At 41.1% G+C, this 13,110-nt stretch overlaps 1 protein-coding gene across 1 annotated transcript in view; it reads right to left on the bottom strand.

Moving 5' to 3' along the window:
* The window catches only part of LOC138267863 (collagen alpha-1(XXI) chain-like), a 603,972-nt gene that overhangs the window by 67,589 nt on the left and 523,273 nt on the right, over positions 1-13,110 (bottom strand). Inside the window, exons 20-22 of the mRNA XM_069217091.1 lie at positions 7,131-7,184; positions 6,967-7,020; positions 4,236-4,307 (exon numbers count right to left, since the gene is read on the bottom strand). Of these exons, the coding sequence (XP_069073192.1) occupies positions 4,236-4,307; positions 6,967-7,020; positions 7,131-7,184 (180 nt within the window). The remainder of the gene's footprint in view (positions 1-4,235; positions 4,308-6,966; positions 7,021-7,130; positions 7,185-13,110) is intronic.

Genomic DNA, 13,110 nt, shown 5'->3' with positions numbered 1-13,110 from the left:
TACCATGCTCATGCACTGGTACCCTCACCTATGGTATAGTGCACCCTGCCTTAGGGCTGTAAGGCCTGCTAGAGGGGTGTCTTACCTATACTGCATAGGCAGTGAGAGGCTGGCATGGCACCCTGAGGGGAGTGCCATGTCGACTTACTCGTTTTGTCCTCACTAGCACACACAAGCTGGTAAGCAGTGTGTCTGTGCTGAGTGAGAGGTCTCCAGGGTGGCATAAGACATGCTGCAGCCCTTAGAGACCTTCCTTGGCATCAGGGCCCTTGGTACTAGAAGTACCAGTTACAAGGGACTTATCTGGATGCCAGGGTCTGCCAATTGTGGATACAAAAGTACAGGTTAGGGAAAGAACACTGGTGCTGGGGCCTGGTTAGCAGGCCTCAGCACACTTTCAATTGTAAACATAGCATCAGCAAAGGCAAAAAGTCAGGGGGCAACCATGCCAAGGAGGCATTTCCTTACAACCACTTTCTCATAAATATGCCCCTAAGTGAGGGAAAACACAATATTTTGTCACATTTTTTGACAACTTTAAAAACTGAGCTGGGAGAGTGTGTGCGCATTTTTGTCTTAATGTATGCCAAAATTCCTGGTGAAATCCGGCAGACACCTCACCATATTCGACTGAAAGCATCTGGACCCAACTATTTAAAAGGGAAATCCATTTAATGGGTGGGTGTAGCACTCCACACACACACCCTGAAGCTACGCCCCTGCTCACAAGTCAAACCTGATAAAACATATACTCAGAAAAATGGCTGGAATTCACGGATTTTAAGAGGAAATCGTATTATGAATCTGACGCTAAACATATTTTCAGAAGTTCCACTTAATTTCACATTTATCTTGCTAGCTGTTTATTTTTTTCTAAATTAGTTGGTCACATTTGTTTTAAATGTTTTTTAACCTCGAATCACTTATATGCACACTAGGTGGCACTATTATACAAGGAAAGTGTGAACCTAGGCGAAAACATGATTCTCATTAAATTGCACGCATATTTTACTAAATATAATGTAATTTGTTGACATTCATGCAAGGTACAAATGAACCATTACTTTTTATTTTCTTAAAATCTCTATCTGGGGAACATATTTCTAAGTGTTCCTTCGCTACACATTTATGCTATTATTTCAGGCTATATTATTTTATGTTTAAATTGGATACAGAATGCCACTGGAGAGGGTTGTGAATACCCACATATCTACTATATCTTCAAAGTTCACTCCTTTTTCAATAGTGTCCGTCCTGCTGCTTTATCTCTAATCGACCTCTGATCGACTGACTGCATAGGTCCATAATCGAACATGAGCAGCAATACCAATGCAGTAGTCCCACAAAGGGGTGTGGATTCGGGTCGGCAGGGAAGTGTTTGAGGTCTGACACCCTTACACAGATGAATTATTGGCCTGGTAGTTGTCTGTAGAACCTGAGTTTGGCCTCCTATGTCTATGTTGTTTTTTCTCTTCATTCATGTTTTGCTAAGAGGTTTTAGCTTGTACATATTTTGGAATGGGAACTTAAAATAAATGTATTGACTGGTTTACTAAAAAAGCAGTAAATCTGTATCCATGGAAGCACCCCTTGATTGGGTGCAAATTGATTACTTTTTGGAATTCTACCAACAATGCGTGTAGTAGGCTTGGAAAGCTGTGCAAGTCTGATATTTCCAGGCATGCTACTGACAATCAAACACCCCAAAGGTGATGGGATGAATACTTGCAAATTTTCTAACCACTGGAAATCACTTGGGGGAACATTCCAACATACTGTATTTGCCCACTGTTCGACTCTATAAAGAGGCCAACATCATGCAAATCAGTACTGACCTTGTTCCTTATGGGACAGTCTATCCCAAACCTTGGTCATCTCACACCTCCACTGTGCATTCTATTGCTATCCTAATTAGGAAATTTGAGATTCACCCCCACGACAACCCTTCCCACGTATCTCACTGACTAAATAGTGCCTCAGTTCCACACCTAAAGCTGCTAATACTATGGGTAGTGGTAACTTTGAAGTGTGGGAATACTGTATTTTTTTAATTTGTCCTCTAAGGGAGCCTAGGAAATAGGTAATTACATTGGGAGTCAGAGTTAACACAACCAATTCAAAATGTAATGCTGCATTTTCACCACTTTTCTGACTGGAAATTTCACCAAACTATAGCTTGTAAATAGTCAGAGGGTGTGGGAATCATTAAGGAGTCATTCTAGCAGGATTTGTACCACATACTGTTATATGCAGGATACACATTTTACCATTCTCTGAATGAGTGTTTTAGTAGCAGATTTTAAGCTGAAGGAAGTGGATTTGTGTGATAGAATTCCATAAATTCTGGTTCTTTCAAACAGGAATTGTGTACTAAACCTGGAAATAGCCCTGGCGTTCTGTTTTGTGTTCTTGAAATAACTGAAGTTAGAAACCTTTTTGAATAAAGAAATGAAGATGCTAACTCACTTCACTGGTTATTTGAGATGCCTTAACTCTCAGGAGTAATTACAGAAATATTTTCTCTCTTTTTTATTTTTAGATGTTGAAACTCGAATTGATTAAATATTCGTTGTACATTTGTAAACACAATCTAGGCTAGCATTTATATCGACGTGGTTACTTATGCTTGGACCTCATAAACACTCGGAGACCCAGCTAGACTTTCTATCTTAAGCACACACCCTCGGGCAGCGAGGATTGAGCAGAAAAGTCTTGAGACAGAAGTCATCCATCCCAGTACACAGCAGACACATAAACACCCCTGGGCCTGCCATCTGCTGTGGATGGATGTTCCAACTGGGCAAAAACAAACCATTAGAGCTTCCTTGCACCAGCAGTGACAGCCATGCAGTGAACGGAAAATGAGCCAAAATATAGAACATCATCTCCAAGTAATCATCCCGGACATTTTAATGGAAAATACCAACCCGAATGAGAGCGAGGCCTGCAGAAACAAAGGAAATGGTACACATGTGACATGAATACCTTGAATGCATCTCTTATTACGCCTTCTGTGACCAAGAAATAACAAGAACGTTCGATGTTGTTACTTTCTCTCATGGAAAAGAAGTCAAATATGTTTGTAAGTTAGCAAACTAATGGTTCAAAAAAGACCTGCCACATCTGAAAATATAGGGGAGAGTATAGGGATGGCAGTGAGATACATCTGTCTTGGAGAAATTGAAAATGTTGTGCAAAATCCATTGAAAGATCCTCCAGACAGCAATGTTCCACCAAAAGAAAGTCTAGTATAGTGCTCGCCCCACGTATGCTAACCGCAACCTCACAGAATTATTTAATATTTTTCAATAAATCAGGATATCAGACCGAACGAAAGATGTGGTCAACATCTTCTAAAGGCTGGCAGTCGACTAATCTCAATGTTTTGCAACAGTGGTCTGAACGATGAAGGAAAAAACTGCAAGCCAGTCACTGACAACTGCCTTCTAAGTCACACCTCCTATTATCAGAACACCAGCTTTGCTATCTCTTAGGCTAAGGTCATCCGAAATAATAACCAAAATAGAGGACTAACAAAGCATCATCAACTCATACCGAGCTGTGTAATGAATTTAAATATCATTCTTGCCTGGAGCTACATCATTAACTCTTGGCTTGACAGTGGCACGGCGCTATCACAATTAAAAATGTGCTAGACACTTTCTAAATAGGCTCACTGCTGATATCAACAACCTGCCAGGCTGACCCCCAAACCTCCAGACTGAGGCTAAGATGTTGGAAAAACAGGTGACCAGACAATTACAGCAGAACAGTAAAACCTATCACTTCTATATGACTGGTTATCGGGATTTTGGCTTGCGACGGCACAGACACCGACTCTCAGGACTGGTCTGTATGGTGCCACTTGATGGCCATCACGCACAGCCCTGTCCAGTTTTCACTGGCCCCTGGCCTTCACCCTGTTCTGGGCAGTGGCGTAACGGAACTTGAGGGTGCCCCCCTGCAAAGTACATAGAGGGGGCACCCCTCCCCGGCCCTCTACTTACCATTTTTGCTGAGGGGGCCCCCTAGAGGTCAGCCTCTCCCCCCCCCCCCCACCACCACCACAGGGGCTGCAGGAGTTTATGTTACGCCACTGGCTCAGGGCCTGTCACACACCAATGTCATGGAGATGGTGTGTGCTAGGAATACCATTTACTGCGCTGCAGATAAATTGAATCCTTTACGTTAACAGCAAATAACATTGAGAAACAACATGAGCTTCTCTGGTTTACCTTATGTCCTTCGGGACCATGCGCGCCCATCAGGCCGGGTTGCCCTGCAATTCCTGGTTCTCCTTTCGATCCCTAAAAGTAAATATTAGTTGGTAAGAACAATAATCCATTTTTTCAGCATTAGTTCTTGCTGACAAAGTAGCCTGACGGCATAGACTCTAAGGATAAATACTGGCCGGCTCATAATATATTATGAAATAGCATAGCAAAGCATCCAATAGCATAGTATTTGATGAGATGAGATAAAATACAATATCATTACCTAACGTACTGTAGCCTATTCATTTATTCTAAATATAGTTAGATGTGTTATATCAGTTCCATATACTACAGGTATCAGCTAATACGTTAAATCTGACTTGAGAGCATGGGAGCTGAGTCAAAAAAAGGTTTTTAAAGATATACACGTATTTATTATATGTTAATTTCTAAATCTGAGAAGATTTTTGACTTTTTGAGAAATATGAAAATCCCCATGAGTGTCCATGGAATTGTAAGCAAGCTCTAGATGCTCACGATAATGCTCAGACCCTATACTTATTCCAGAAGACAATCCGCATGTGAAAGCAGAAAATTGTGAATTAGCATATACAATACCCCTTTGTTGTTTTTTCCTCTCAAATTAGGAAATATATTTCCCTGTGGTAAAAATGTCTCTCCTTTACTTTTTTAAAATATGGGAGAGTTTGCTTCTCGTTTCCTCATGTGAAATATGTTCGCTCCAACCGTATTTTCAAGTGCAGTTACGTGTGTCCATAGTGGGAATGATCATAAAAAGTGATTGCATTAACTTACTTCTGAAGTTTATGAGTGTAACACAGATTTACTACCTCCCTCCTAGCCCCTTCTCCTCCCCTTTGGCCCCTGAATCAATCCCTTCCTATCCTTAATAATAAATGTAGCAAAGTATCCCATACAGGTTCTGCCACTGCCCTCAATTTTCAGACACAAATGTCCAATGATCCCAATTTAAAGCATATTTTTATTGGAACAACTTACCACAGATATTTTACTACACACCTTAAGGTATGCAATAATGTAATAAATTAGCATCTTAGAATGAACTATATTTTTGTAGTCACTGAGGGAGGGAATGAACAGTGATTCTCTGATGAAGAGATGAGGGATATCCTTGCCCTGTTTTAACCACACCTGGGGCCTTATTTATACTTTTTGGTGCAAAACTGCACTAAGGCAGTTTTGCCCCAAAAAGTTTTGCACCGGCTTGCACCATTTTTTAGCACCAGCTAGGCACCATATTTATGGAATGGTGCAAGCCGGTGCAAAGGGTAGACTAGCTTAAAAAAAAAAATGACGTTAGGCAGTTTTGAGTCAAAATAAATGATTCTGACCAGATTAGCATCATTTTTTGACGCTAAAGGGCATATTTATACTCTGTTTGCACTGAATTAGCGTAATTTGTTTTTTACTCTAATTCAGTGCAAAACTAACTCCATATTTATACTTTGGTGCTAGACCCGTCTAGCACCAAATTTATGGAGTTAAAGTCATTTTTTGGAAGTGGAAACCTACCTTGCCTTAATGAGATGCAAGGTAGGAGTTCCCGTGCAAAAAAATGACTCTATGGCCTTAACACCATATTTATACTCCCATGTAAAAATGGTGCAAGGGAGGGAGGAGGGGTCAAAAAATGGGGCAAAGCTTGCTTTGCCCCATTTTTTAAGACCAGGGTCAGGGCAGGCGTTAGGGGACCTGTGGCCCTATTTCTATGGTGGAACACCATGCAATAAGCCCAGAGGCGCCCTTCCAAGGCCCTAGGGGCACCCCCACCCACACTAGAGGGACTGCGAGGATGGGGGACCCCATCCCAGGTAAGTACAGGTAAGTGCATTTTATTTTTGAAAGTGCCATAGGGGGACCTGAAATGGGCCCCCATACATGGCACATGGTGCAATGGCCATGTGCCCATAAAATGACGCTAATCTGGTTAGTCATTTTTTTTTTACTCTAACCTGCCTAAAGCCATTTTTTGCTGCTAAACCCTCTTCTTCTATACTGCCAGCCCCACCCGACTAAAGTCATTTTTAAAAACTCTAGCCTACCCTTTGCACCGGCTTGCACCATTCCATAAATATGGTGCCCGGCTGGTGCACAGAAATGGTGCAAGCCGGTGCTAAACTTTTTGGTGCAAAACTGAGTTAGTGCAGTTTTGCAGCAAAAACTATAAATAAGGGCCAATATTTTGTTAGTTTGTGCCACTTTTGCGTCATAAAATGACTTTAATGCGGTGCAAAAAAAGTTTAAATCAGGGCCTTGGTGCTAGATTGGTCTAGCACCAAAGTATAAATATGGAGTTAGTTTTGCACCGAATTAGAGTAAAAAAAAAATGACACTAATTCGGTGCAAACAGAGTATAAATATGCCGCAGAGTATAAATATGCCCCTAAATATGGTGTTAAGGCCATAGAGTCATTTTTTGCACGGGAACGCCTACCTTGCATCTCATTAAGGCAAAGTAGGTCTCCACTTTCAAAAAATGACTTTAACTCCATAAATTTGGTGCTAGAGGGGTCTAGCACCAAAGTATAAATATGGAGTTAGTTTTGCACCGAATTAGAGTAAAAAAAAATGACACTAATTCGGTGCAAACAGAGTATAAATATGCCCCCTGGTGCTGTGTGTTGCTTATGGAGCTGTGGGGATTATATAACGATCCAGTTTGTGCACATGCCCTTACAGCTTTCTGTAGTAAATGAGGAAGTGGACTTACTTTTTGCCCTGGAAGGCCTGGAGATCCGGGCAATCCGGCATCACCCGCAACCCCCTAATTAGAAAAAGAGAGTTTAGCACATGACAAGATTTTCTATTGGCTGGTCACACAATTTGGGAGTGAACAAATCGCCTAAACATGAACACTTGGATACATCATGGTACCTTTGGCCCTTGAGGTCCTTCTGCTCCAGTAAAGCCCATGGCTCCATTATCTCCCTAAAAAATTAAACGGGAGATTAGAACACATATGTTGTTTACAAGTATACATTATATATACCATATAAATTATATAATATACTGCTCCTCTGACTGCTGCTAGGTCTTGGAATGCTCTGCTGTTTTCGGTCTGCAGGCGCAGTCTCACTGTTGTGGTGGGCTCCCCAAGCCCACTGACCGAGCATGCTCACAACTGGTGACTGTTAACTATTCTCCTATTGGCTGTGCAGCATCAAAACACTATTTAGCAGGTCGGTCGCGCCCACGGGAAGCCAGGGCACTGGCATACCCCATCGGCCTCACTTCTGACTTTCTGAAATATTGTATGGTTTAGAATCTCACAAATAAACAGTGCTATAATGTGGCCTTCCTTCAACTGCATACACAGTCCTCTATTCATAGATCCTTCTGCCCGTCCTTCTTTTGCTGTTTTGGTCACAGCACATTCTTGGGCACAGAAGCAGATATGTCATCCATTCTTGGCACTGGATACAGGGGCACAGAGTCACAGACACGCACTCTCAGCAGCGTGAGCACCACACCACACTGCACACAGCGGCATCACAGCAGTGCTTCCATTGTACACCTCTGGATTCCTTCATCTGTGGCAACCACCCGTCCTGGATACATGCCTGAATATGACACAGACCTTAATGAGCATACAAAGTGGACTTGGTTTTGTATGTGTAGAAATAACAAATTCACAAGGTCATTCTATATACACTCCGATGGTGCTGGGCGGGGAGGAGGGCCCTGCACTGCCCAAGCCATGGGCATGAGCAGCACAGGGGCCCTTCTGTGGCCCCTTGCACTGGCTTTCCGCTAGCCTTTCCACCATGGGAAGGCTGGCAGAAAGTGGGGTTGTAAGCAGCACGGCGGCGCTGAGTTCAGCTCTGGCCATCGACCAATCGTGAACCACGTTCCCGGCAGAGATGGCGGTCCCCTGGTGGGTCTGCCTGCCAGGGTTGTAATATGGCGGTTTGACTGTCACTGCGAGGCTGGTGGTTCTTGGACTGCCAGCCTCGTAATGAGGCCCTTAGTGCCTCCACCTGGTAATGGGGTCCAAGAAGCTTTATTTTACATATACTCTCCAGGCAAACTCTTCACTCAGCAGCTGAGTTTCATACTCTCAGCTATCTGAAACTGCGAGGTAATATTCACATTCCAGTCATAGTAGTAGTATAAATATTTACTCTATACAGGCCTTTATGACCCACTCATTCACATGACATATTTTTACAAGTCTTTCTCTTCTGCACGGTGGGAGAGTTATTGCATTTTTCCTTGGGGTTAAAAACAGAGAAATGGACACCTATTCTGAGGTGGTAGCACTTAGGAGTAAGATACCACAGGCTCAAGTAGGCTTGAGTGAGGTCTATCCCCGCTATGACCCCTAGGGGAACATCTGAAGTGTGCCTGCCTAGAGCATCTGGCTGTTAAGAGAAAAAGATTTTACAATGTGGAAATTACCACACAGCGCCTTTACCATTCATTTGTTACCACACAAATATTTATGACGCATGTGCATTTACCCTGCATAGCTTTACCACACATAGGAAGTCTAGCTAAGCATAAATGTGTGTGTGTATTTATATATGTGTATGTGCATATTTAAGGTTTTAGGTTTAGGGTAGGGTAGGAGTCTTAGGTTTAGGTAGCGATTTAGGGGTGGGTAGGGGTATAGGGTAGTAAAGGTATTTTATGGTTTATGGATGGGTGGGGGTAAAGGATGGTGGGTAAGGGTATTGGACGGTACGGGTGTTTTTAGGGTTTAAGGATGGGTAAGGGTATTGGGTGGTAAAGGTAATTAAGAAAGGGAGGTTTGGGGGTTTGTTACCCAAAATCTAATCTCTCTCTCTTTCTCTCTCCCTCTCTCTCTCTCTCTCTCTCTCTATATATATATATATATATATATATATATATATATATACACATTGTCACCTCCTGCTCCGTAAGGGGCCACAGACCCTGCAGGGTGGCCTGGGTTACTGGGGCAAAGCATCCCACAGAATATATCTCCCAAACACTAAAAGCCCAGGCACCAGTCCATGTTAAAATTCAAGCATTTAATAGCATTTCTGAGCAGCAAGACAAAAAATCCTTACGCGTTTCGGCAACAGCATGCATATATATATATATATATATATATATATATATATATATATATATACATATTTTTTTTAAGGTTTAGTGATGGGCAAAGGTATAGGGTGGTAAGGGTGTTTATAGAGTTTAGGGGTGGATAAGGAAATTGGGAGCTAAGGGTTTATTTTGGCGTTTAGGGGTGGGTAAAGCTATTCAGTGGTAAGAGTGTTTTTAGGGTTTGGGGGTAAGGGTATTGGGTGGTAAGGGTAATTAAAAAAAGGGGTGTGGGGGTCTGCCACCCCACTAAAAAAAACAAGGGTTACAGAGACGTTATCGTTTTTTGCACATTTGTTTTTGTCAAAAATGTTACTGCAAATATTACATTGATATCATCATCAATGATGTTATCAGAGATGCCATGAGTGCCATAATTTGTGGAGTAATTAGCAGTGCATGCAAGTGCATGAGTTTTAGTTTCATTAGGTCATGAGTCATAGTTACTTGAGATAACTCTAACTATAACAGGTGAATTGTTATGGTTTTGTACGTTTAAAATGGCAACCTAACTATAACGTCCTAAGCTTTGTTTTTTTTATTGAGTTTCTATGTTTTTTTAATTCTATTTCCTAACTATAACATCCCTATGATCTTTTTTTCAGTGAATTTCTATGTTTTTTAACATAAAGTAATTTTCATTACAATACGTTAATCCAACCACCACTGTGCATAGCCTTTGGCCATGCCTAGAGGCATTTGGCTGGCCAGGCCCTGTTCCCAACCCCTGTAATGACCCAACCATGTGCCACACATTGCCTTCAGCCATGTGAGTTGCGGTTGGCCTCAGGGCCTGACCTGTGGCCAGTCCCTGCGGTCGACCCTCCTAACCACCCAACCCTGAGAGAGAGAAAGAAAGTGAGAGATTGTAAGAGAGAGCTATTTAGGCTTTGATGAATGATATACTTAGAATAAGATATTTCCGGACAAATTGAAAAGAAAAATGTGTTTGTCAATTAAAAAGATTATACTTATAGTTGAAGAGAATCTAAAGCAATAAATGACCACAGACTCTCCTAGACTAGAACCCTTAAAACCTTTAGCGTGCATGTCTGAGACCTTAAATACTAGGCCAGCAGTGACTCCTTAATGTACACTACAAAGATTTAGATATGACATTCAACCCAAAGATTTCGAGGGGAAAAAAACAACGTTCCATCACTAGAAATGTTTAACAGTGAAAACACTAAAAAGTAAACAGACACACTGCCAAGCGATACTAGGATATGAATCTTCAGCCTACTGAGTCACAGCCCAAGACCTTGACCATTTGGCCATAAGTGACTCTGTTCTGCTCTGCATTCAAACGTAACTTGCCAAAAATCTTGCTAGTTTGACTCTTTGAAGTACTTGCATGGAATTATCATTGCAATAATAATCTCTCTGTCTTTCTGCCATCCATTTATGGGATAGAAAAAAGAGAGAGAGAGAGAGAGAGAGAGATATATATATATATATATATATATATATATATATATATATATATATATATTATGACTGTGTGGGGAAGTCTGAAGGACCTGCAGTCCTAGCTGACTTATATTTGCATGCAGGGAAACAGATGAACACCGCACAGCCCCCCCTTAATTTAAGTAATTTGCCCCAGGGTAGTGTGGTCCTTGGGTCTGAGGGGGGGCGCACAGCCCCCGAAATAATATATAATGTAAGCCTAGGGGAGGTGACGGTACCCAGGGCTGCAGAGGTGCTGTGCAGCCCCCAACAGAAACTTCACATTTAGCCCCACGGAGGTGGCAGCCCCCGGGGCTGCAGGGGGATATGCAGCCCCCCCCATACAAACTTCCTATTTAGTCCCGGGGAGGTGGCTGTCCCGAGGGCTATGAGGGAGCCCATATGCCCAACCTAATATGAAAGTATTCTTTTGCTTCTGGGAGGTAGTGGTCCCTGTAGCACATGGGTGCCATGTGATGTCCCTGCATTTTTCATTCTGATCGTCCCAGGGAGGTGGCGGCCCTTGGGGGTAATAGAATCCCTAAGAGGGGGGCCTTGTGTGCCCCCTCCTTTATTTAAGCCACCAATGCCCCCAAGACCTCGCCCACCCAGCTGCTAATTAAAAGAAAAGGGCAGGGAACTGCCCTTTTTTTATAAATGTGATGAAAGTCTGCGGATCCGTATCTGCAGATTTTTCTGATGTGTTAAAAAATGCTTTTTAACCCTGGCAGATCTAAGGGGTGAGGGTGTCCTTTCCCGGGCCCCTTTTCTTTTTTTACTTTTTTTTTAAAAGATGGCTGTCAACAGTTTCTGCTTGAAGTGTAGGCAGCCAATCAGATACCAGCACAGGGACAGTTAGATCCCCGGAGGATCTAGGTCCCTTTATAGCTATATTTTTTAAACTCTAATTTAGCCAAAGCTACTGAAAGGATTTACACCAAATCACAATAAGCCTGCTTTCTGGACCAAGACCTAGCTTTCTGCCAAATTTGGTGTAATTCCATTCAGTGGTTCAGACTGTAATAGTGTTCAAACATTTGAAAAATCCCATTGATGTAAAATGGGGAAAAAGTGTTTTGGGACTCCACTTTTTCTTGGCCCCACTTGATGGATATCCCAAAAACTTTCAACAGCTGCAGCTGAACTGACCAAAGTACATGTTTAAAAAATTTTGTGAAGATTCTTCACACGTGCGAAAGTTATTGACAAAACAAAAAACACAATGGAAAAAATGGTCCTAATTATAACTACCTACTGGCAACCCCGAGTAGGTAATATATATATATATATATATACATACACACACACACACACACATATATAAATACACATTTATATAATTTACCTAGTAATGATATATATATATATATATATATATATATATATATATATATATATATATATATATATATATATATATATATATATATATATGTGTTTTATATTTTGTGTTAGATATATATATATATGTGTTTTCTATCTATCTATCTATCTATCTATCTATCTATCTATCTATCTATCTATCTATCTATCTATCTATAGATATTTAGATATCTATAGATAGATAGATAGATAGATAGATAGATAGATAGATAGATAGATAGATAGATAGATAGATAGATAGATAGATAGATAGATAGATAGATAGATAGATAGATAGATAGATAGATAGATAGATAGAAAAAAACACTTCCCTTAGTGATACTTACCTTAAATAGAACTTCCATGCGTAGTAAAGGCATGCATGATAAAGGCATATGCATGGGAAAAGAATTCAAGGGAAAAAATGTGTGGTAAAGACATGCATGGTTTGGGCCACATTGTAATGTCATACAACCACTGATAAGCATGCAGATTTAAGAACTGACAGTGGCTTAATATAACCTGGTCATTGGAGCAGGGGCCATTCTGTCAAAGGCACTGGAAGTAGGGGGTTGTAGCAGCACCTCCAAAATAACCTTGCTCGAGTTCAGAAGGTGAATGAACATTAGAACTTTACATTTTGTTTTTATCTTGACACATTTGCTGTAGTTTCAAAGGCAAATATCAAATCTCAGGTCATCTTCTGAAAAATTGCTGCATATTCTTTTAGCAGAGACAGGTGTTTACTTTTCTATCTCTTGCTGGAAACTGTGAGGATTTTGTAAAGTGAACTATGTGACATTCCTGCTGGTGTGAAAGAAAGGTTATAATATGTAATTTCTTCTAACAGACAACAACATTGAAATATGTATAAATACACTGCAAATATTTCAAGATAAATAAAGTTAGCATAGAACAAGCAAGGATTTTTTCCTAATTCTGAAGTATGATGGAAACAAAGATTTTCTAATCCAGA

This window comes from Pleurodeles waltl, chromosome 2_1 (genome assembly GCF_031143425.1).
Source record: "Pleurodeles waltl isolate 20211129_DDA chromosome 2_1, aPleWal1.hap1.20221129, whole genome shotgun sequence".
NCBI classification, from domain to species: Eukaryota; Metazoa; Chordata; class Amphibia; order Caudata; family Salamandridae; genus Pleurodeles; species Pleurodeles waltl.
This window is presented reverse-complemented; position numbering and strand designations above follow the sequence as displayed.